The sequence below is a fragment of the Elgaria multicarinata genome, chromosome 8, assembly GCF_023053635.1.
Source record: "Elgaria multicarinata webbii isolate HBS135686 ecotype San Diego chromosome 8, rElgMul1.1.pri, whole genome shotgun sequence".
Lineage (NCBI taxonomy): Eukaryota > Metazoa > Chordata > Lepidosauria > Squamata > Anguidae > Elgaria > Elgaria multicarinata.
This window is the reverse complement of record NC_086178.1, coordinates 344,432-367,337: the sequence shown is the minus strand read 5'-3', so window position 1 is coordinate 367,337 and position 22,906 is coordinate 344,432. Positions and strand designations below refer to the sequence as shown.

The window sequence follows — 22,906 nt, the reverse complement described above, 5'->3', positions numbered from 1 at the left end:
CCCCCCTGCTGCCCCAGGAAGCCCAGCCAAGAGCCCCCCCCCCCACACAAGCAGAGTGGAAAGAGCCAGGCAGAGGGGTGGGTGGAGGCCTGGCTCAGTCCATCCCTGCCCCTTGTCCTGCACCACAGCCCCTTGTTTTCATACCCCTCCCATTAGCCTCCCCCCCCAATCTACAGGCCATAAGAGGAGGTCCAGGGTGCCTCCGCGTGACTCTTTTCTGGCCAGGTCGGACCCAGCAGTGTCATCGTCGTCCTCCATCCTGCCTCCAGCACAAACTGTCCTGATGCCTCTGGCTGCCCACAGGCCCCGCGGTGTGCCAGAAACAGCCACGCACAGCTTCCCGGCATCTGTACCACAGCGGGTGGCCCGTTTAGCCATCTTGACTGATAGTGGGGGATAGACTGCTCCCCCCCCCACAAAAAGATAAGCTGTGCAGGGGGAAGCCTGGGTGAGGGGTCCCATGACTGAACCTACCCACAAGCTGCAGCAGCAGCAGGAGGAAGCAGCTTCGGCAGTCTGGCAACATTGCTTCCAGGGTGCTGCCATGAAACCTTGGGACATCTTCCCCTGTTGTGATATGGGGGGGGGCTCCTCCTCCTCCTCCTCCTCCTCCTCCTGTGCACTGGGAATAACCCCCATCTGGCACTGCGCCTTTCAAAAAGAAAAGCACCAGACTGGGCCGCCCGTTTGTCAGGAAATCACACCCACACTGAAACGTAGAAATGGCCAAGGCACTCTGGAGGTGCCCAGTTTGAATCTCTCTTCCGCCATGAACTAAACAGGGTGGCCTGAAGGAAGCCACACCCCTTCTCAGCCGCAGCTCCATGTGTGGCATTTAGGGATGGAAAAAAAAACTGGTTTACCTTGCAAAGTTGTTGTGAGGCCCTTTTCAAAGCATGTCAGCCACTTTGAACGTATTAAAATAATATATTATTATCCCCAATTATTAAGTGTTGTTTGCAATTGTCCCCTGATGTCCCAGGGTGGAAATCTGTTACTCATTACAAAATCATCAATTTTATTACTGAACTTAAATCTGGCAAAGCTGCAAGCCCAGATTCTTTACCCCCTGGTCTTTTAAAACCTAATGGTGGGCTCCCCCATTAGAAGCTCTTTTTACTTTTATTAATAACCCTGGAAAGATTCCAGATATTTGGAGTAAAGCAATTATAGGTCCTATTTTTAAAAGAGGTGACAGAACCAATCCAGCAAATTATTGTCCTATCAGCCTTCACTCAGTTATGGGAAACTTCATGCCAGGTATTTAAATTGTAAGCTTCTAAATTGGTTGGAGGATAATAATATAACAGGTGAGGAACAGATTGGGTTTAAAGCTGGCCACTCAACCTTAGACCATTGTTGTGTGTTAGCTCACCTGGCAAAGAAATATACCTCATTTCCTGGTGGTAAGCTTTTATTGTCTTTATTGATCTTAAGTCTGCCTTTGACTTAGTCTCGAGGGAAGTGCTATGGTCCAAATTACACAAAGGTTCTATGGACAAGCGCCTACTGTTTCTCATTAGATGCCTGTATAATCAGACCTCTGGTCAAGTCAGATGTGGGCAGCAGGGACAAGTTTCCAACTCAATCCCGGCTACAAGAGGTGTATTTTGGCCTCCTTTTCTTTTTAATTTATTTTTAAATGATCTGGCTTCTTATCTTTGTAGTGTCAATTCCCACGCTCCCAAATTGTTCAACACCAAGATACCTTTACTTTTGTATGCTGCTGCTGCTGTTCTGTTATCACTCTCTAGAACTGGGTTAAACCGATTACTCCCTGCGTTTGGAATCTATTGCTCTGAGAATAGCTTGACTATCAATTATAGTAAGTTGAAGGTTTTGGTGTTCTCTAAAGTTCGGAAGCAATACAAATGGACTTTAAATAGTAATATCATTGAGCAAGTTGCCCATATAAAATATCTAGGCATACAAATGCAGAGCACTGGAGCTTGGTCTGAAAAAGAAGGCAGGCGATTGGTTCAGCAAACTCTAGTCAGCAACTGATCCTCAGATTCTTTTTTTATGCAAGGTGGTCAATTCATCCCTTCTGCAATTCAAATTTACAAAGCTAAGACTCTGACCCAACTTACCTATGGTATTCCTATTTGGATATTGGGATTTAATGCCCAAATTGAAAGGGTCCAGTCTGCATTTCTTAGGAAATCACTGGGCCTTCCTTCCTGTGTGGAGAACGCAGCTATTTATCTGGAAGTGACTATTCGATCAGTTGAATGCAAGGCATGGATCACGGCCTTTAAATGGTGGCTACAGTTACACTTCCTGGCAGTTCCTGGTAGTTATCTCTTTTTACTGCTCTCAGATCCCTATGTCACTCATTGGATGAGAGAGATGGAGAAGAGGTTACTCAGGCTGGGCTTCTCTGTGGACGCTGTGGGCAACTCTGGACTCCAGATGGCCCAATTTCTTGTTGTTCAAAGACTAACAGACCTAGATCTACAGCATTTAAGAACTGCTGCTAACAAATCTTGCTCTCCATTGCTCTAGAATAACTTCAATAACTACGGACTCACTGCAGCTTCATATGCGTTAACCATTCCAAAGTGCAGAAGAGCATTTACCCTCGCTCGCTTTAATGTGTTGCCATCAGCACCACTAGAAGAACGATTTGATAAAATCCCGGTTGATGAACGGATCTGTCCCTGTGGCTCTGGAGCAATAGAATCTGTCGAACATGTCGTTTTGCATTGTAACATGTATGAGGAATGCAGAAAGAAGCTAATCTTTCCATTATTAACAGACTTTTCTGGATGTAACCCCACAACTTTGGTATTAATTTGTTTAAGGGATGTGTCCTGCCATATTACTGAAAGGGTCTCTAAGTTTCTTACAACCTCAGTGCAAATTAGAAAAATAACGTTGCCATCCTCCTGAGAGAAGGAACTTCACAAGCTGTATTTTGTTTGTATGTCACTTTTTATCCATCCTTTGTATGTTTTATATTGATTTTGCTGGTCTGCGACCGTAATAAATAATAAGTGAATTGAAGTGCTGTTTGCTCTTACGGGGGAGCAGAAGATTTTTTTATTTCCCGTATTCTGTGGCTGAGCCCTGCAACTGGATATTTGCAATCCAGATGGTGCTGAGGAGTGGCGTGGAGCTGAGCCCTGGGGGATCTGCTCTTCTGTTGCTTGGGGCAGACATTTTGGTGAGGACACCAAGCTGTGCCATTCTTTCTCCAGCGAGGGCTGCTTTTCTTTTACCAGTAAGCGTTGGGTAGCTTTCAGGTTCTGCTGGAATGCGGCTAATTTTTATTACGTTTTTAGTGGTATTCATCTCTAACTATTTAAGATGCTTCAATTATTTTGGCTTGTTGGGAGCTGACATTGGCAAACTGTGTGCCTGGCCAGGATGCATGGCTTTAAGAGCATAAGCAGAGCTCCAAGGCTCAAGGCCGTCGAGTCCAGCATCCTGTTCCCACAGAGCCCCAGTGAGAAGCCCACAAGTGGGACATGTTAGGGCTTCTGTTGGTGTCCCGCCCACCTCGCTGCTCAGCAGACTCCCTAGGTGAGCTGATGGAGGTGGTCTCAGGTGCACTGCTGAGATCCCCCAGACTACTGGTTCTGGGGGATGTGTCAACATTCATGCCGAGGGCACCTTATCCAGGGCAGCTCAGGATTTCATGGTCTCCATGACAACCACGGGACTGTCTCAACATGCTATCAGCCCAACGCATGTCACAGGGCGCACGCTAGACCTGGTTTTCACAACTGGGCATGGAGATGTTGATCTGAAAGTGGGGGGACCTCACATCAGTCCCTTTGTCATGGTCAGATCACTGCTTGCTGAGGTTTAGACTTACAGCAGCTTTTCTTCTCTGCAAGGGTGGGGGACCTATTAAGATGGTCCACCCCCAGAGACTTATGGATCCAGATGGCTTCCAAAGGGCTCTGGGGAGTTTTCTGGATGATAGGGCTGGCGCTCCTGTCGAAACCCTGGTTGATCTGTGGAATGCAGGAACGACCCGGGCGGTTGACAGGATTGCTCCTGAGCGCCCTGTCCTGAGTAGAGCTCGTACGTCTCCCTGAAACAAAATAGGAGACAGCTTGAGGGAAGATGGAGACGAACTCCTAGTGGATGCAACCAAACACTGCTAAGTGCCTATAGTAAGGTATATTCAGGGGCAGTGAGGGCAGCAAAATACCCAATACATTGTTGCCACTATCAAATCATCAATCTGCTGCCCAGTGGAGTTTTTCAGAGTTGTCCGGGGGCTATTACATGCCAGCCCCAAAGACATCGTAGAACCATCTGAGGCCCGCTGTAATGAATTTGCCAGGCACTTCCAGAATAAAATCTTTAGCATCCGCCAGGACTTAGGCGCCAGTATTATAGCAGGTGAATCAAGTGAGGTATCTAGAGCACAGCCTTGTCCTATTTTATTTATTTATTTATTTATTTATTTATTTATTTATTTATTAAACTTATATACCGCTCCCATAGCCAGGGCTCTCTGGGCGGTTTACAGAAATTCTAAAATTGAGGTAAAAACAAGTATACAAAATTTAAAACTCTAAAACACAGAACATACACACATAAAGCATTAAAAACCGATTAAAAACTAAACATGTGGGTAATTAGGATGTGCCGCCATATGCCTGGGCAAAGAGGAAAGTCTTAACCTGACGCCGGAAAGATAGCAGCATTGGTGCCAGGGGAGCCTCATCAGGGAGATCATTCCGCAGTCTGGGGGCCACCACCGAAAAGGCCCTATCCCTTGTTGCCACACTCCGAGCCTCTCTCAGAGTAGGCACCCGGAGGAGGACCTTAGATGTTGAACGTAGTGACTGGGTATATTCACGTCGGGAGAGGCGTTCCGTCAGGTATTGTGGTCCCAAGCCGTGTAAGGCTTTATAGGTCAGAACCAGCACCTTGAATTGGGCTCAGAAACATACAGGCAGCCAATGCAAGCAGGGCAGAGCAGGTGTTATATGGTCAAACCTTCTGGTTCCCGAAATCAATCTGGCCGCTGCATTTTGCACGAGCTGCAGCTTCTGAACCATCTTCAAAGGCAGCCCTACATAGAGCGCATTGCAGTAATCTAACTTGGAGGTTACCAGAGCATGGACCACTGAAGCCAGGTTATCCCTGTCCAGATAGGGGCGTAGCTGGGCCACCAACCGGAGTTTGTAGAAGGCACACCGTGCCACTGAGGTCACCTGAGCCTCAAGTGACAATGATGGGTCTAAAACAACCCCCAAGCTACGAACCTGCTCCTTCAAGGTGAGTGCAATCCCATCCAGAACCGGTAGAACACCCCCCATCCTGTCAGCGGAATCACCTACTAACAGCATCTCAGTCTTGTCTGGATTGAGTGTCAGTTTATTAGCCCTCATCCAGTCCATTGTCGCAGCCAGGCACAGGTTCAACACATCCACAGCCTCTCCTGCTGAAGATGAAAAGGAGAAATAGAGCTGCGTGTCGTCAGCATACTGATGACAGCACACTCCAAAGCTCCGGATGACCGCCCCCAGCGGCTTCATGTAAATGTTAAACAACATGGGGGACAAAACCGACCCCTGCGGGACCCCATACTTGAGAGTCCACGGGGCCGAGTCATGTTCCCCAAGCACCACCTTCTGTAACTGACCCGCCAAATAAGAGCGGAACCACTGCAGAGCAGTACCTCCCACTCCCAGCTCAGCGAGTCGTCCCAGAAGGATACCATGGTCAATGGTATCGAAAGCCGCTGAGAGGTCGAGGAGAATCAACAGAGTCACACTCCCTCTCCTGTCTTTCTCCCGACATAGGTCATCATACTGTAACTGCTATCATCTGTAACTGCTGAACTTTACAACTAAGATTGTAATGCCTGAATTTGCTTTCCTTTTCCCCCTCCTCCTCCTCCCTCCCAGTCCCCTTTCCTTTTGTGTCATGTCTTTTAGATTGTAAGCCTGTGGGCAGGGACTGTCAAGAAATACTTTTGTAAGCCGCCGTGAGAGCCTTTTTTGGCTGAATGGCGGCATAAAAATCCTTAAATAAATAAATAAATAAATAAATCATACAGGGCGACCAAGGCTGTTTCCGTGCCAAAACCAGGCCTGAAGCCCGACTGAAATGGATCCAGATAATCGGTCTCATCCAAGAGTGTCTGGAGCTGGCCCGCCACCACCCGCTCAAGGACCTTGCCCAGGAATGGAACATTTGCTACCGGCCTGTAGTTACTAAGATTTTCCGGGTCCAAGGAAGATTTCTTCAGGAGAAATTTCATGGATGAGTTTCAGTTGAGACAGCTCAAGGTGCTTGGACGGGTGCGTGCCCCCACCTCCGCATTGGACCCTTCCCCCTCTTGGCTAATAAAAGCTAGCAGGGATGGAACAACTGGCTCCCCAGGGAAGTGATTAATGCCTCTCTGCGAGAGGGAGTGGTCCCGGGCCGCCTGAAAGAGGCGGTAGTGAGGCCACTACAGGCTGGTGGCAAACATTCCATTCCTGGGCACTTTCCTTGAGCGGGTGGTGGCGGGCCAGTTCCAGACAGTCTTGGATGAGACTGATTACCTGGACCCATTTCAATCAGGTTTCAGACCTGGTTTTGGCATGGGATCAGCCTTGGTCACCCTGTATGATGACCTATGTCGGGAGAAAGACAGGAGGAGTGTGACTCTGTTTATTTTCTTTGATCTCTCAGTGGCTTTCGATACCATCGACCATGGTACCCTTCTGGAGGGACTGGCTGAGGTGGGAGTGGGAGATACTGCGTTGCAGGGGTTCCGCTCCTACTTGGCTGGTCGGCTCCAGAAGGTGGTGCTTGGGGAACATTGCTTGGCCCCAGGGATCATCCAGTATGGGGTTCCACAAGGGTCAGTCTTGTCCCCCATGCTGTTTAACATTTACATGAAACCCTTGGGTGTGGTCATCCAGAGTTTTGGAGCGCATTGTCATCAGTATGCTGATGACACACAGCTCTATTTCTCCTGTTCATCTTCAACAGGTGAGGCTGTGCATGTGCTGAACTGGTGCCTGGCTGCAACAATGGACTAGATGAGTGCTAATAAACTTAAACTCAATCCAGACAAGACAGAGCTGCTGCTAGTGGATGTTTGTGCTGACCGGATGGAGGGTTTTCAACCTGTTCTGGATGGATTTGTACTCCCCCCTGAAGGAGTAGGTTCGTAGCTTGGGGGTTCTCCTAGAACCATCTCTGTCACTTGAGGCTCAGGTGGCCTCGGTGGCATGGAGTGCCTTCTACCAACTTTAGTTGGTGTCCCAGCTATGCCCCTATCTGGACAGGCATAACCTGGCTTCAGTTGTCTATACTCTGGTAACCTCCAAGTTAGATTACTGCAATGCACTCTACATGGGGCTGCCTTTGAAGACGGTTCGGAAGCTGTAGCTTGTGCAAAATGCAGCAGCCAGATTGATCACCAGATCCAGAAGGTTCGAGCGTATAAGACCCACTGTAGACCTGCCTGTATGTTTCTAGCCTGATTCAAGATGCTGGTTTTAACCTATAAAGCCTTACACAGTTTGGGACTGCAATACCTGATGGAACTCCTTTCCCGACATGGATCTACCCGAACACTATGTTCAACATCTAAGGTCCTTCTTTGGGTGCCAGGTCAAGTCTTTTCTCCCAGGCATTTAACAGCATATGTTCAGTTTTGAATTGACCCAGGATAGATATTGTATGCAATCTGTTTTTATGCTTTTTATTTGTTTTAATGTTCTGTGTTTTAATCTTTGTAAACCACCTACTGCTATGGGGCAGTATATAAATGCAATAAAAATAGTAAGAACAAGTGCAGCAGCAGCCCCCTCGCTCGCCCCCACATGTGTCCCCTGGCACCTGGCCGTCAGAGTCAGCCTGCCGCTGATATTGACAGAGAGCCTGCCCCTCCCCCTCCCCGAATGGCTCTATCCCCCTGTGAAGCCATCCAATTCGGTGGCCATCGCCACATCTGGAGCAGTTCCTCCCTCACGGCTTGTGAGGTGGGCAGGCGGGGTTGTCCGTGGGAGCATCCATCACCAGCGGCCCGTATTGTCGGAAGGAAGCGGTCCATGGTCCAGGCGCATTGTGAGCAGGCCAGCAGGGGGCAGACGCCTCAAACAGTTTGGCCCGGAGGCGCCCAGCGGACAGAACAGGTGGAGCCAGGCAAGGCGCTGGCCTAAGCGAAGCCCCAGCAGTAAAGGGCCAGGAGGGGCCGTGGCACAGCTAAGGCAGGCTGCCAGCGTTTTATACAGCTGAACGCAAGGTGGAAAATCAACCGATGCAGCCCTGCCGGATCTGGTTAAAGGCCCTGTTTCTCCTAGTGGCTACCTGCCAGTGGGCTCTCTGAGGCCTAGCAGCACGTGGAGGCAAAACCGCCCCCACTGGGGCCTTGCAGCAAGTGGTCTTGGCTATCGACAAGAAAGGAGGCCAAGGGGAGGCATGATGGAGGTAGAGAAAAATTATGCCTGGTGTGGAGAATGTGGGCAGGGAGACATTTCTCTCCCTCTCCCATAATGCTAAAACCCAACGGGGTCATTATCCCATGAAGCTGATTGGTGGGAGATTCAGGGCAGATCAAAGGACCGACTTCTTCACACAGCCCAGAGTTAAACCATGAAATTCACTACCACAATATGTAGTGATGGCCCCCAGTTTGGATGGCTTTTAAAGGGGGGGGGGGGTTGGATAAATTCCTGGAGGAGGCGGCTGATGGCTCTGGGCTACCTCCAGTATCCGAGGCAGTAAGCCTATAGGCACCAGTTGCTGGGGAACATGGGCGGGAGAGTGCTGTTACACCGTGTCCTGCTTTGTTGGTCCCTGGTCAACAGCTGGTTGGCTACTGTGTGAACAGAGTGCTGGACTAGATGGACCCTTGGTCGGATCCAGCCTCAGGGCTCTTCTGATGTCCTTGTCACCAAAGGCAGCTGGTCTCTGAATCTAGAGGTTCCATAGTGTCCCCGTAGCCACTGACAGACCATGCAATGATTTAATCACCTTGTAAAGCTATCACTGCTACAACTTGGAGCAGTGAGTTCCATAGACCAGCTTTGCACTGTGTGAAGAAGTCCTTCCTTTGCTCTGCCTTGTGTCTGTTGCCCATCAGTTTCATTGGGTCACACACACACACTGCATTTCAGTGTTATGCCAGGAGAAGGCATTTCGCCCCCCCCCCCCATTTTCTCCCCACACCATGTGGAATTTTATGCGCCCCTCTCCTGTCCCCACATCCGCGCCGCTTTTGCAAACTGACAGGCCCTGATCCTTCAGCCTTTCCACAGTGGGGCGGGGGAGGGGGCTTCACTCCCTGATCATTTCCATCGCTGTTTCTCAGCATTCCTGTTTGAGAAGAGGCAACCCAGAGTGAGCAAGGAATCCCCAGTGCGGAAACGCCTTAATCCAGGGGTTTGATCCAGGGCATTCCAATGCCCGCAGTTTTCCTTTCAGCCCCATGCCTAATACCCCGCCCCCCGTGGGGTTCCCACCCACCACCCCTTTTCAAAGCACCCTCTGTACTGGGTCAGCGGCTTCCTCGAGCCGTCCACCAAAACCCCAAGATCTATTTCTTGGTAGATTATTTATTTAAAAAATATTCTCCTTCATTGACACTCTAAACATACAATATCATTATAAAAATTAAGCAAATGCATAAAACCAGCCAATTAAAATGAAACCAAAAATCAACGTAGGTTGCGAATCTAACTGAATTGCAAAGGAACGCCGTGGGGAGCTGAAAGCAGCAGGGTTTCCGATGCAGCTTGGCTCGGGAGGGCCGTGCCGGAGCAGGCCTGGGCCACCCCCGAGGACGCGCCTGCTGCCCGTGGTGGGACGCGGCGCAGGGCCTCCTCCCCCGAAGCAGCAGCCCAGGCAGGAGTGAGGCAGGCGCGCTGCTGGGCCCCGCGGCGCTGAGAGGCCTCGCGCGGCAAACGAGGTGGCCGGGTGGCCCTGAGCCCAGCCGCGCCCTCCCCTGGCCCAATTCCAGAAGGACCAGGCCCGGGGGGCGGGGGGCTCCGTCCGGGGGAAGCGTCATCCGGGGCGGGCGGAGCGCGGAGAGCAGCTGCCGCCTTTGTAACGCTGCCTGCTCTGGAGCGTGAGGAGGATGCCTGGGAGGCGTCCCGAGATGCCCCGTCAAGTCCGCACGGTCTCAAGTTTCCCTTCCAAAAGGACCTCTGGGGACAGGAAGCCTGCAAGGGCTTGGCGCCCGATGAGACTCTTGTTGTCAGCCTCTCACTGACAGCAAAGCCGTCGGCTCCACCTCAGGCCTGGGAGCAGCAGCTGGGGCAGGAGCAGCCCTGGCCGGGGCCCCACTGGGTGAGCCTCTCACCGCCCGGCCTCCTCGCTGGCTGCCCGGCCTGAGCGGCTCCAGGCCAAGGGCTGCTGCTGCTCAGCGTGGGGCAGGGGGGGGGGCAGCTGTCCGTGGGCAAACACAAGCCCCAAGGTGCCCCTCTGCCCCAGTGGTCCTGCCACCGGGGCTGCGGGGGGGAGAGGGGGGGGAGATTGTGGCAGTTTTATTTTCCAAAGCTTTAGTTGTGCCGCCCTCCCCCCCCCCATTTGGTGCACCCGGGAGTTTCCCTCGCCTGCGTGAAATTGCGCGGGGCTTTGATGGTGCATTGGGTGCCTCCTCACTAGGGGAGGCTGTGTATGAAACTTGCTTCCAATCCTGCAAACTTTCAAGGGTTTATAGAGCAGCTGTAGCTATGTGGTTCTGTCTTTCCATGTGAGCAAATTGACCCACGATGCCCGACAGATGACACAATAACCCAAGGTGGGATAAATAACCCCTACTACAGACTGTGGGTTATCAGAGCAGGGTATTTCAGACAAATAACCCATCGTTTTTTTATAAAAAATTCCCAACAGATGACACAATAATCCATGATGGGTTATTTAACCCATCGTGGGTTACCGTGTCATCCAAACCCAGTCATTGTCTGTCACACCAAATTTCTAGTCCTTACTGGGAGATTGATCAAGTTCGGCCAGGAACGGATGGGGAGGGTCTCAGCTCCCCTGTGGCTGGTCTTCGGTGTGCCCTGAACAAGGGGGTGATATATTTCTAGCCCCCAAGATGGCCACGAAGTTTGTTCTGCAGGAGCTCAGGTGCCACATGGTGTTATGATGCGCCTAGTCCAGGGTGCCACGTGGTCCTAGACGGGACTGGGCTTACGTTGGGGGGGGGCAATGGGCTGACGGCAGCTCCACCCAAGTGTGGGGCTTGTCTTGAGCTAACACACGCTTATCTCTTCCCCACAGCTGCCCCTGGCCGAAGCCCTGTTTGCACGGAGAAGGTGCAAACTCCCCTCTCCCCAATCTCTCCTGTTCAACAGAAAGAGATCTCAGGGAGCCAGAATGGCCAATTCCCTTCTCAGCCTTCGTGGAGGGAAATGGGGGTTGCTGGAGTGGCAACGGGGGGGGGGCTCTGCCCGTCAGGTGGCTCCTTCCCTGCCCACTGTGGCAAGTGAGGGCGGCTGCCCTCAGCCAGGCCTCCAGACCAGCAGGGTGGCTGTGTTTCCCTGGCAAGGCAAGAGTGTGGGCCTGGCCAGTCCCAAGCCCCAGCAAGGGCACTGTGGCCCGTGGCCACTCCTGGAAGCAGGACTTTGGCATGGAGCGCCCTTGGAGGGCTCTCCCTCCAGCAACAGCACGCCCAGCATGGAAGGGCCCTTTGGAAGGAGCCGCTGACCCCCGGGCTCTTGCTACTGCCAGCCCAGAGGTGGGCTGGGATGACCCCTGCCAGCTGCTGAGCTCCAGAAGCAGCAGAAGGAGGCCCGGTGGGGGGCACCCTGGAAGGCGAGCTGTGCTGTGCTGGGAACGGGCATGAGGCTGAGGCGCCACTCGCTCACAGAAGGAGAGACAGAGAGATGGCAATCGCCCCCTCTCCCAAAGGGCGGGCAGACGCTTGCAGGCACGGAGCCTGCCCTTTGGGGCTTGTGCTCAGGAGGGCCCTGGAGGCCGGCCGAGTGGCATGGGGAGGACAGAGCCTGGTCCCCAGCCCCTCGCTTCCATGCACTCATCCTGCACGGACATGGATGCCTGCACCTGGAGAGCTAGAGACACGCAGGGACAGGAGGAGCCCTTGCTTGGTGTGGTTTCTAAATTGGGTAAGCAGCGGAGAGACATTTGTGCCCATTGAAACAGATCCCTGGAAACTGCCTTTTTCCATCGGGGGGGGGGGAGACGCAGTGGGAGGGGGAGGGGTGGCAAATGAAAAATGCCAGGCCCACTGTGCTGCCAGCCTGTGGCTAGCGGATGTAGAGCCAGTCGGCCAGGGCGGTGGGCAAGTGGGTCATAGCCTGCACACGGACCCACCAGTGGGCCTCCATGGGGTTGTAGCGGGCATACGGGCACCGAGCGGTGAGCGCGTCGGTGATGTCGTCGAGGACGAGGGCCATGTCCCTCAGGCCGCTGTGTGCGAAGGCTGCCAACTGGTGGAGCTGCCGCTGGAAGTAGGCCTCTCCATAATCCGCGCGGACCAGCTCGCTGGCCCGGCACCACATCTGCTCGGCCTCGGCCTGGATGCCCTCCTGGGTCAGGATGCCCGTGGCGGCGATGAAGTTGCCGGGCTCGATGGCCACCACAGTGACGCCCCAGCGGTACATCTCCTGCCGCAGGCAGTCGGTGAAGGCCTCCATCCCAAACTTGGAGATGCAGTAGGAGGAGCGCGACGGACTGGCCATCCGGCCCAGCATGCTGGCCACGTTGACAACACGGCCTGGGGAGGAGCAAACAGGCAGAGACCCCAACTGGCCCGGGAGACCCAGTGCTGACTGAGACCAGGACCCTGCGTGGCCTCCAGACTGACTTTCATAAGGGACGGGGTGGGGGTGGGGTCCCTCTGGCACGGGAGTGTTTCCCCACGTCCAGGAGCACGGGGACTGACCATGGTTAATCTGCACATGCTCAAAGGCACTGCTCATCCATATTATTTTCCATTTCCCTGAGAACGGGTTGCTCCTGTCTCAGGAGGGGGGAGGGGGTGTCATGCGTGCACAGATAGCCCTGGCTGGGCCAGCGGCCCTTGGCTCCCGCCTGCTATGGCACGAGAGAGCGCTGTCCTGCCGGACGGCACTTGTTCCAGGGCAGATGAGCTTCCGCAGCCACTGCCTCCCCCCCACCCCGCTCCATGCCTGAGCCCAGCTCTGCGCTGTGGCGCTTTGTTAAATGTACTACAAAGGCCCGCTGGGGCAGAAGCGGCTTCTTAGGATCACGCGCCCCTCCTGCTTCCCAATCCCCCACCCCCACCCCAGACAGCCTCCCGTACCTCTGGCTCTGCGGATCAGGGGCAGGAAAGCCTTTGTGACTCGGACGGCCCCCCACAAGTTGATCTCGGCCACCCTCTTGTACTTCTCTAGACTGGTGAATTCCACATCTCCGAAGGAGGCGATTCCGGCATTATTCACCACGCCCCAGAGACCTGCCCGAGCAAAACAGGAGAAACGTGCCGGCCAACCAATGCCACAGGAACAGAGGTCCGCCCCATGGAGGCCCAAAGTCTCCCCCCCCCCGGTTCGAAAATGGCCCAAAGCAGAGGCCTCTGGCTGAGGGCACCGGGGCTGCCAGGCCGACAGGACCGGCCTGGAGGGCACGAGGAGCCACCCCACCGCCCAGCCTCCATGGCAGCAGTAACCAAACGCAGTCCAAGGGATGGTCCTTCTGTGTCACAGGACATGTGGAAGAGCCGATCCCCTGGGTGAGAGGGGGGGGGCTTGTCCGGGGGACGTGGAAGATCCCCCTCCCCTGGGCACTTTCCATGGGCTTTCCCCAATGGGCCTGAGCAAGAGTGTGGGGCGGATCCTGCTCCTCTCTTGCCAGCCCTGAATTCACAGGGAGGCTTTTACGAAGAGGCTGGATGCGTTTGCCCCGTTGGGACGTTTCTCCTAGCCCAGGAGGCACCCCTGCACCCCTTCCTGGCCACGGTCCTGGGGAACCCAGCAGCGCCCCCCCCCCCCGCTGCCCAGCCAGGGTCACGTGGGAAGACACTGCAGGGCCGATGAGGGCGTTCCTCCTACAGCAGATCTGGGGCTGAGACTGTCTCACTGGCAGCCGCCCACAGCAACCAGAGCTGCGCAGTCCTTGGTCAGGGTGCTAGAAGTCCAGCCCTCCCCTCCCCAGGCCCACTTTGCCCTGTCCCATCCCTGCTGGGGGTGGGGGGCACCAAGAGGGGGCCAGCTGAGTCCCCCCCATCCTCGCTCTCTCATTCCACATCCCCAAGTGGCAGCCCAGGGAGTGAGCGGAGGAGAGGCTCCCAGGGCAGCCCGCCCGCGGGCCGTCTCTTTCCCTGGAGCGGAGGCACCGTTTGTGGCTGCCCTCCCCTCCCCTCCTACCCTTTCCCACGCTGGCTCAGTATCAGCCACGGTGTGTGTGTGTGTGGGGGGCTCTGCCCAGCCCCTCCCTCCCTCCAGGCAGGCTAACTGGGGCTTCTATGGCCCCAGGAGGCGAGATGGGCCTCTGGCCCTGGAGCCGCCCAGGTTCTGGAAGAGGAGGGTTGGCCGGCACAGACGGTGCGCCCAGGTAGCCAAAGCGGCCCCATGGCATGGGGTGTGGGTGGAACCAGGCCCCGGCCGGGGTGGGGGGCACTGACCTTGCTCAGGATCTGGCAGGTTCTCCCTCACAAAGCGGAGAGCACCTTCCACCTCATCCTCGCTGCATACGTCGAGCTGAAGGACGCGCATGCGCGCCGATCCCAGCCGGCTGAGCGCTCTGGCACCATCCCCGCCTTGCTCCTGCCCAACACACATGGGAAGAAAAGGGCTGCCTGGGAGACGAACAAGCCCCCTCCCCCGATGAAGACTCCTGACCCCTTTCAGAGGGTCCTCAAAGGGTCCCCCCCTCACTAGACCCTATAATCACACTTCTGCACCTGTGGTGGCCACTTTGGGGGCCTGGAGGTGGAAAGCCTGGATATAAAGGCATGAATGAGTCAGGCGTTCGCTGACGGAGGTCACCCACTAATGCCCTCACATTCCCCTCTGGCCCTGGGGACTCTGAGCCGGGTCTCTCCGCTCCCTGCAGGCTGGCCGGCCAACAGGCACATGCCAGGAGGATCATGTGCCCTCAGCACCAAGGGCACCCTGGCAGCAGCTGCTGAGCAACAGCCTTTGTCCTCCTCCTCCGTGCCAAGTACAGAGAACGTGAGCCCGCTGGAAAGTGGGCTCAGCAGCTGCCGCCATTGCTTGCTTGTTTGTTTGTTTATTACAACTCTTTTTCCGCTCAGAGAGGCCTTGGAGAAGATGTTTGTGCAACGTTTTTGTTCCCAAGTGGAAGCGTGTGTGTTTCCCCCAAAGGAACGTCTCCTAGACCCTTTCCCACCCACTTCAGGGAAAAGCACGGGAGTGAATTGCAGCAATCGATGTAATCTACAACATTACCCAATCTAAGTGTGGCAACATTACTCCGTTTTTAACAACGATCACTCCCTTTTTCCGTAAAGCACCAACTTTACATTCTCGTCATGGACAAATGCCCTGGTGATCGCTTGCGGTGATTGGGGCGTGTGTGACCACGCGTGCACAGCCAACTGGGCGTAGTGGCACGCACAGTGGCCCCAACAACCACCTGATGACTTCTCACGGAATCACCCCATGTACACCACGGGTAGATTAATTCCTAGCGGGGATCAGGAGGCGTGTGGCGTTGCATCAAGACTTTGCAACACTGATCCGAGTGACAGAACCTGAATGGCTGCTTTGAGGCTGGAGACTTGCAAGGCCAGGGTTATAGTCGGGTGGGTGGGGATTCCAGGGCCAGGCGCTTGCGTGTGTGGAAGTAGGAATGGGCTGGTAAAGTTGCCCAGTGAAGTCCAGATTCATCTTCTCCAGCCTGAAGACATCGGAGGTCTGGGAGAAAGGCCTTGGTTCGCAAACAGGCTCAAGGTCAGCGCTGCTCCGGAGCTCAGGAACAGTGAGCTGATTTGGAATAGAGAAGAGTCCAGGGGAGCTTTCCTGGCAGCTTTGTCTGTGTGCAGAAGGCCTGGGCTGGCCCAGGGCACTCAGGGCCACCACCTGGGCCCAAACAGCCAGCGAGGGGGCTGTCTGTTCAGCCACACGGGGGGGGGATCCCTCCTCCTCCTCGCTTCGCTGCCCCCGCCTGTGTTTGCTTGGCCCACCTCTGACCCCCAAATGCACAGCTGGGGGAAGTGAAAGTGAGCGGTGTGTTGCCCCATCTTCGTTTCCATGGCGACAGGAGGGCCAGGCCAAAGTGGCGCATGGCACGCCTGCCGGCCGATGTGCTCAGCCTGAGTTGGGATGGAAAGACCCGGGCCTGGCAGCCGCCCAAGAGGCCCGGCTTGCCCCTCCAGGTCAGCTGAGGAGCACCGACTGGCCAGGCGCCCCTCCCCCCCTGCCCCCAGGGGGTCAGGCGACACGGCTGGCTTGGTGGACGCTGGCGTGACCTCCGGGCGTCCCTGGGAAGGCACATGCTTCTCTCCTGGGCGCTCCTCTCCCGTGCCAGGGCTGGGCCACCCTCGCTGGCTTCCCTGCCGCCCTGGCCTTTCACCCATGGCTCCTCACTCTGCGTTTAGTGGACACAGCAGGCGGCACTCGTCCTCCTTACCAGGTGAAGATGCGGTCTTAAAAATGGTGTCCCCCTCCACTTTCCCCAGTGAGCGGTCTTTTCCCTTTCTTCACCCTTCCCAAGACCTTCAGCCTGGGGACCCAGAACAGAGCAGGGGGCTCCAGAGGAAGCCGCCTGAAGACCAAGAGATCGCAGCCCTAGAAGCAGCGGCCAGAGGAACCCTGATAGCTCCTCGGGGGGGGGGGGAGGCAGATGCACAGCTGCCCCCTTCCTTGCTGCTCCACCGCTCTAGCTGGGTCGGCCCAGGCTCTTCCGGTACTCACCCTGAGCAAGCAACCGGCAAAGACGGTGAAGCCCTTGGCGTGCAGGTGCTTGGCCAAGGCGTGGCCAAATCCTTTGTCACAGCCCGTGACGAGCACCGCCTTCCCCTCCGCCTGCAGAGAGAGAGCGCAGCGGGTCAGGAGCCCAGCCCAGGCTGCCCACAGGAAAGCCGCAGGGCTTGGGTGCCTCGCATGGGAGAGGCCGCTACACGGAACGGATCCCAGAGAGGGCTGATCTGCAGGGTAGGCGTTGGCTGGGCATCATGTGCAAACCTAGCCAGGGTGTAATTTGTGCCTCAGAAAGCTTTTAACAAATCCCCAACACCAAAGGTTCTTGAGTGAACTTGGGGTAAAAGAGGAGACATGACAGACCACATCAGACCCTTGGTCCATCTAGCTCAGTATTGTCGCCACTGCCTGGCTTGGCAGACTCCCCTGCATCAGGCGGAGCTGGGGTCCGCTGTGGCGGCAGCACCACTGGGGGAACCAGTGTGGCCGGTGGTGGGGAAACGACCGGCCACCGGAGGACTCTTTGATCGGGCCCAGAACGTTCCCGCTCATTGCTACGGCCTCTGCACAGTCGCCTTGGCTTTGCAGGTGCTTCCTCATGCTCCCTCCTAGCTGACAGAGGTCGCAAGTGGGAGGCGCGACGAGGGCTGCGAGCTGAAGGACAGAGCCGCGCCCTCAGAGGCTGTGCAGCAGCTCCCAGCAAGCGTCTGGCCCAGCCCCAGCTGCTCTCAAGGGCAAACCTGGGGAATGGCGCCCAAACAGGCCCGCTGGCCAAGCAGGAGTGACTCGGCTGCCCTGGCGTGTGTGGCATCCCTTCTGCGTCACCCTGGAGTTGGGGGGGGGGGCGGGGAGTGGATCGGCATGCAAAGTTCCTCCAGGCCAATGTTCCTGCAGAGCCCCACAGCAGCAGCTCTGGGAATGGGCCAGGTCCAGAGCCAAGGCAGGGATGTTTTCAAGCTCAGCAGAGCTGCTGAGCTTGCTGGGAGCTGCTCCACAGCCTCTGAGGGCTCTGTCCTCTGGCTCCACCTGCTCCCCACCGCAGAGGCTTGGCCCTTATCATCCCCCCCCCAGGCTCCATTGCAAGAGAAAGCACCAGCAAAGCTGCTCAGAGGCGGCTTTCTTCTGCCCCCACCCCAATGCAGAGCAGCTTAGCTTGTGGGGTAGGAGAAATGACAAGGTGGGGAGGGTTGACTGGTGGCTGCCTTTTGGAGAAAAATACACCTCTGGCCACTGCCCAAAGCAGGTGAGGCCAGTTAGTGCTTCGGTCTGGGGCTGTTTGCACACTCCTCCAGAAGGAAACACATCCCCCCCCCAAGCCAAGACGGCCAGGGCCCCCCAGCATTGAGCAGGGGGTTGGACCTGATGGCCTCATAGGCCCCTTCCAGCTCCACTGTTTGAGGAAGCCAAGGCCCAGCCACCAAGGGCCCAGTGCTCCTGCGGCAAGTTACGGCTCAGCAGATCATGTTGAGAGGAAAGCAGTGCAGTGGCCCTGATCCAAAAGGCATTTACACCAAGGTAAGTCTTGCTGGCATCAGACCTGGCCGGTTCTTAACCCTACCCTTGGGTTTGCCAACTTCCAGTAGAGTGGGAGGCAAGAGGCCCAGCGGCTCTGCCACCCGTGGCGAACGTCATGTGGCTCTCTGGGCAGGTGGCTCTCTGGGTGTGCCAAACGGAGTGTGTGTTTGTGGGGGGGAGGTGCTGGCAAACCTGCTTCACAACTCACAGAGGGCTGACCTGTGTGCCGTGGAGCGCGTGGGGAAAGGTGCTCAGCCTGGCAATCTGGGAAAGCGTGGAATCCCTCCGAGGCCCACCTCATCCTCATGGCCGTCGGGACGTGCAGGGTGGTGCGCGTGCGTTTCCGGGTTTTGTGCAGTGTGCATGTGCGTGCGTACACATGCTCGAGGGGAGAAGTGTGAACAGTGAGGTCAAATTCAAGTGCAGAAAGTTGGGCACGGTAATGGACTGGATGAGGGCTAACAAACTGAGACTCAATCCAGACAAGACGGAGGTACTGTTAGCGGGTGGTTCATCTGTCTGGCGAGGTGATGTTTGCCCTGTCCTGGACGGGGTTGCACTCTCCCTAAAGGATCGGGTCCGTAGTTTGGGGGTGCTCTTGGATCCAGAACTGTCACTTGAGGCACAGGTGAACTCAGTGGCAAAGAGCACCTTTTATCAGCGTATGCTGATATACCAACTGCGCCCTTATCTGGACAGAGATAGCTTAGCTACACTTATCCATGCTCTGATAACCTCTCGTTTGGATTACTGCAATGCGTTATACGTGGGGCTGTCTTTGAAAACGGTCCGGAAGCTTCAGCTGGTACAAAACAGGGCAGCACGGTTACTAACAGGGACTGGCCGGCGAGATCACATTACGTCAGTCCTTTTACAACTTCATTGGCTGCCAGTCCAGGTCCGGCCCGATGCAAAGTGCTGGTATTGACATTTAAAGCCCTAAACGGCTTGGGGCCAGGTTATCTGAAGGAACGCCTCCTCCCATATGTACCTGCCTGGACCTTAAGATCATCTACAGGGGCCCTTCTCCGTGAGCCCCTGCCAAAGGAAGTGAGGCAGGTGGCTACCAGGAGGAGGGCCTTCTCCACTGTGGCACCCCGGTTGTGGAATGAGCTCCCCAGAGTGGTCCGCCTGGCGCCTACACTGAACTCCTTTCGTCGCCAGCTGAAAACCTTTTTATTCTCTCAGTATTTTAACACTTAATTTTAACTTAAATTTAAATTTTACTGTTCTAACTCTGTATTTTAATCTCATATCAATTTTGCTGCGTGGTTTTATCCTGGTTGTGCTTTTTATACTGTATTTGTGTATAAAAATAATTGTGCTTTTAACATGTTGGTTGTTTTATGATGGTTTTAATTTTTGTGAACCGCCCAGAGAGCTTCGGCTATTGGGGGTATAAAAATGTAATAAATAAATAAATAAAGTTCTGACAGGCCACCCTTTTTATTAATTGCACGGCCATGCATTTGCATGGCGGTGGCTGCAATCAGCCTGGCAGGAGGCCAGCCCCATGGACGCACGCAGTGTGCCCTGAAGGAATTGGCGGGTGGGGGAGCAATCACCAAGACCCAGGGCTGTAACATCCATTCTTGTGGTTAAAGCAATTACACGGCAGGACAGGAAATGAGTTTGGAATCATTTTAATTAGACTGATTAATGCATTTCGTTAGTTAATCACAAAACAGAATCAACACCAGTCTCCTTTCCGGTCATTCAGCTTGAATCATAGAATAGTAGAGTTGGAAGGGGTCTCTAAGGCCATCAAGTCCAACCCCTTGCTCAATGCAGGAATCCACCCTAAAGCATCCCTGGCAGGTGGCTGTCCAGCTGTTTCTTGATTGTGGGAGAGCCCACCACCTCCCTAGGTAACTGGTCTTTTCCTGATGTCCAGCCGGAATCTGGCTTCCTGTCACTTGTGCCCATTATTCCATGTCCTGCACTCTGGGAGAATCCAGAAGAGACCCTAGCCCTCCTCTGAGTGACAACTTTTCAAGAATTTGAAGAGTGCTGTTGTGTCTGTTCTGATCTAGAGCTCCCATTCCTCCCACAGCCTCTTCTCTGGTGGTTGGTTTTACTTTGTGGTTACAGCGGATGCCTACCGCTCCCCACTCCTCCAGGGTGCACGGGGCTTCACGCTGGACACTTGCCCAAGGGGCTGTGCAGGGTTGGGGGGCGGGGAGCTCTCTTCCTGGCACGGCCTCCTGGACACAGCAGGCGAACATTCTGCTCATGGAGATTTCCCCATCATCACTGCCTCTCCAGGCCCACCAGCGGAAGCCCCCCACCAATCCCACAGCAGCCATGGGCTCAGGAACACCCCCTCCCTGCTCAGGCGAGTTGACTCAAGGGGGCTCAGCCCTCCCCACCCCATCCCTTAAGAACATCAGAAGAGCCCTGATGCCAGATCAGACCGAGCGCACCTCTAGCACTCTGTTCACACAGTGGCCCACCAGCTGTAGACCAGGGAACCACAAACAGGACATGAGTGCAGCAACACCCTCCCACCCATGTTCCCCAGCAACTGTTGTATATAGGCATAGCGCCTCTGATACTGGAGGCAGCACATAGCCATCAGGACTAGTAGCCACTGACAGACTTCTCCTCCAGGAATTTCCCTAACCCCCTTTTAAAGCCATCTCCAAACTGGCGCCCAGCACTACGTATTGTGGCAGTGAATTCCAGAGTTTTAACTCTGCGCCGTATGAAGAAGTCCTTCCTTTTAGCGGTCCTGATTCTCCCACCAACCAGCTTCATGGGATAATGACCCAGCTGGGTTCTGGATTATGAGCCTTCTGGTGTTAGGCGAGAGGGAGGATCGTCCCTTCCCCAAGCCCGCTTGGGACTGTGCCTGCAGAGCACCCCGAGGGTCCGGTCCTCGGGCAAGGGGACGGCCCCTTTGCCTTCTCAGGACCAGGAGTTGTAGGACTTTTTCTATTGCGGCCGTAAGTTTGTTTCAAAGTGTTAGTTGCCGTTTCCTTGTGTTATGCCGCCCGTCCCCCGCAACACAATCGGGGGAGGCACGAACCTGGCTTGAAGTGACGGGACTCAGCACAGGGCTGCCGTGCCACCCTTCCCACTCTCGGCCAGCTCCGTGGGAGACACGGGACTCAAGGGCTGACGCGCACCACGAGGCTCCTGGAGGGGCTTTGGGCAGCCGCATGCAAGAGAAGCACCAGGATGCCCCAAACGGAGGGACACGGGGAGTGGCTCCCTGGGAACGAGACGCCCTCCCAGGGCCCCTCTCCGGCCTGGGCCCTTCCGTGCGGAAGGCAGCGCACAGCCCTGGCTGCAGCCCTCCCCACCCACCAGGAGGAGAGTGACCCAGTGGCAGAGGCGGCTGCCCCACAGGTGGCTGCCAGAGGTGGTGCTGGACCACCATTCGCCCCTTCTGGAGAGTCTGGCAGAGAGCAGCTCCCGGCCGCCTCTGAAATGGGCAGGGAGGCCGATGGGGTGGGTGGGTGGGTGGCAGGCAGAAGCTGAGCGATGGCTCCCTTGCCAGGGGCCCTTTGCATAAGCCAGGGCTGGGTGTGGAAGTGAGACAGGATGAGTTCCTAGCGAGCAGGGTGGGGTGGGGTTAGTGGGGTGGGGTTAGGGGGCTGCTCCCGCTGGTTTGATTTGAACACAGGCTCAAACCAAAGTGACCCTGAAGGGGGAGGGGTGCTGCCAGGGATACTTTGGTGCCCTTTTGTCCTCTTGGGGAGTGGGAAAGCCCCCCCCCTCGCTGATTGCAGGGAGAAAGTGGCCCAGCCAAGGGAGCAAGGCAGCGTGACCCTGAGCCAGCCATGTCAGTTCCCTCCGCCAAGGTGAAAGGAAGGGGGGGGACCTCCCGGGCTGGAGCACTTGGCTCCCGGTGCTTCTACTGGCTGGCTGGCTGCGTGCTGCAGTTGCCATAGCAGCAAGCACCCTCCTCCTGCCGCCACCGCGCTATCCCAGGGCGGGCTTCATGGGTGCAAAGGGTGCCCGGGCAGAACCTGCCGGGGGCTCGGGACCCCGCACTTCTGCCGGTCCTCCTTGTGGGCAAAGCGCCCCGGGAACACGCTACCCTCCCCCCGGGCCACCGGCCGGACCCTTGTGGACGGGGGCGACCAGGATTGCCGGCCATTGGCCAACGGGGGTCGCATTCCTGTCCCGGGCCTTCCTTCCCCCCAGGGCCGCCCAAGGGTTGCCTCGGCCGTCCAGGCAGGCAGGCAGGCAGCGCGGGCGGGCGGGCTCTGGCTGGGAAAGCCCCGGACGGAGGGGCCCTGCTCTCGCCGAACGGCGCTCACCGCCCCCCCCCCCCCGCGCCACACACTGCCGAAGCGCGTCGGCTACTCACGGGCAGGGCGCCCCCGAGACGGGGAGGGCGCCGGCACAGCAGCCCCAGCACGAGCCCCACGACCACGACGCCCCCGGGCCAGGCAGCCCGCCAGCCGCCCAGCAGCAGCAGCAGCAGCAGCAGCAGCAGCGCGCCTCGCCTCCCCCACAGTCCGCCGAGCGCCCGCCACATCCTCCGCGGCTGACTGGCGCGCTGCGCCTCCGCCTCCTCGGGGTGGTGCGGCGCCAAAGGGGTGGGCCCGGAGAAGGAATGAGATCACTTCCGAGGCCAGCCGAGTCGGGCCCGTTCACAC

General features: G+C 56.1%; 1 protein-coding gene across 1 annotated transcript; it reads right to left on the bottom strand.

Annotated features, from left to right (window-relative positions):
* Nucleotides 1-10,491: 10,491 nt before the first annotated feature.
* Nucleotides 10,492-22,785, bottom strand: LOC134402337 (D-beta-hydroxybutyrate dehydrogenase, mitochondrial-like). The gene is made up of 5 exons (XM_063131740.1): nt 22,615-22,785; nt 16,776-16,886; nt 14,522-14,663; nt 13,202-13,354; nt 10,492-12,652 (listed from the first exon to the last, which is right to left on the bottom strand). The coding sequence occupies exons 1-5, from the start codon at nt 22,783-22,785 to the stop codon at nt 12,183-12,185; spliced, it is 1,047 nt and encodes a 348-aa protein (XP_062987810.1). The 3' UTR covers nt 10,492-12,182.
* Between the last annotated feature and the right edge of the window lie 121 nt (nt 22,786-22,906).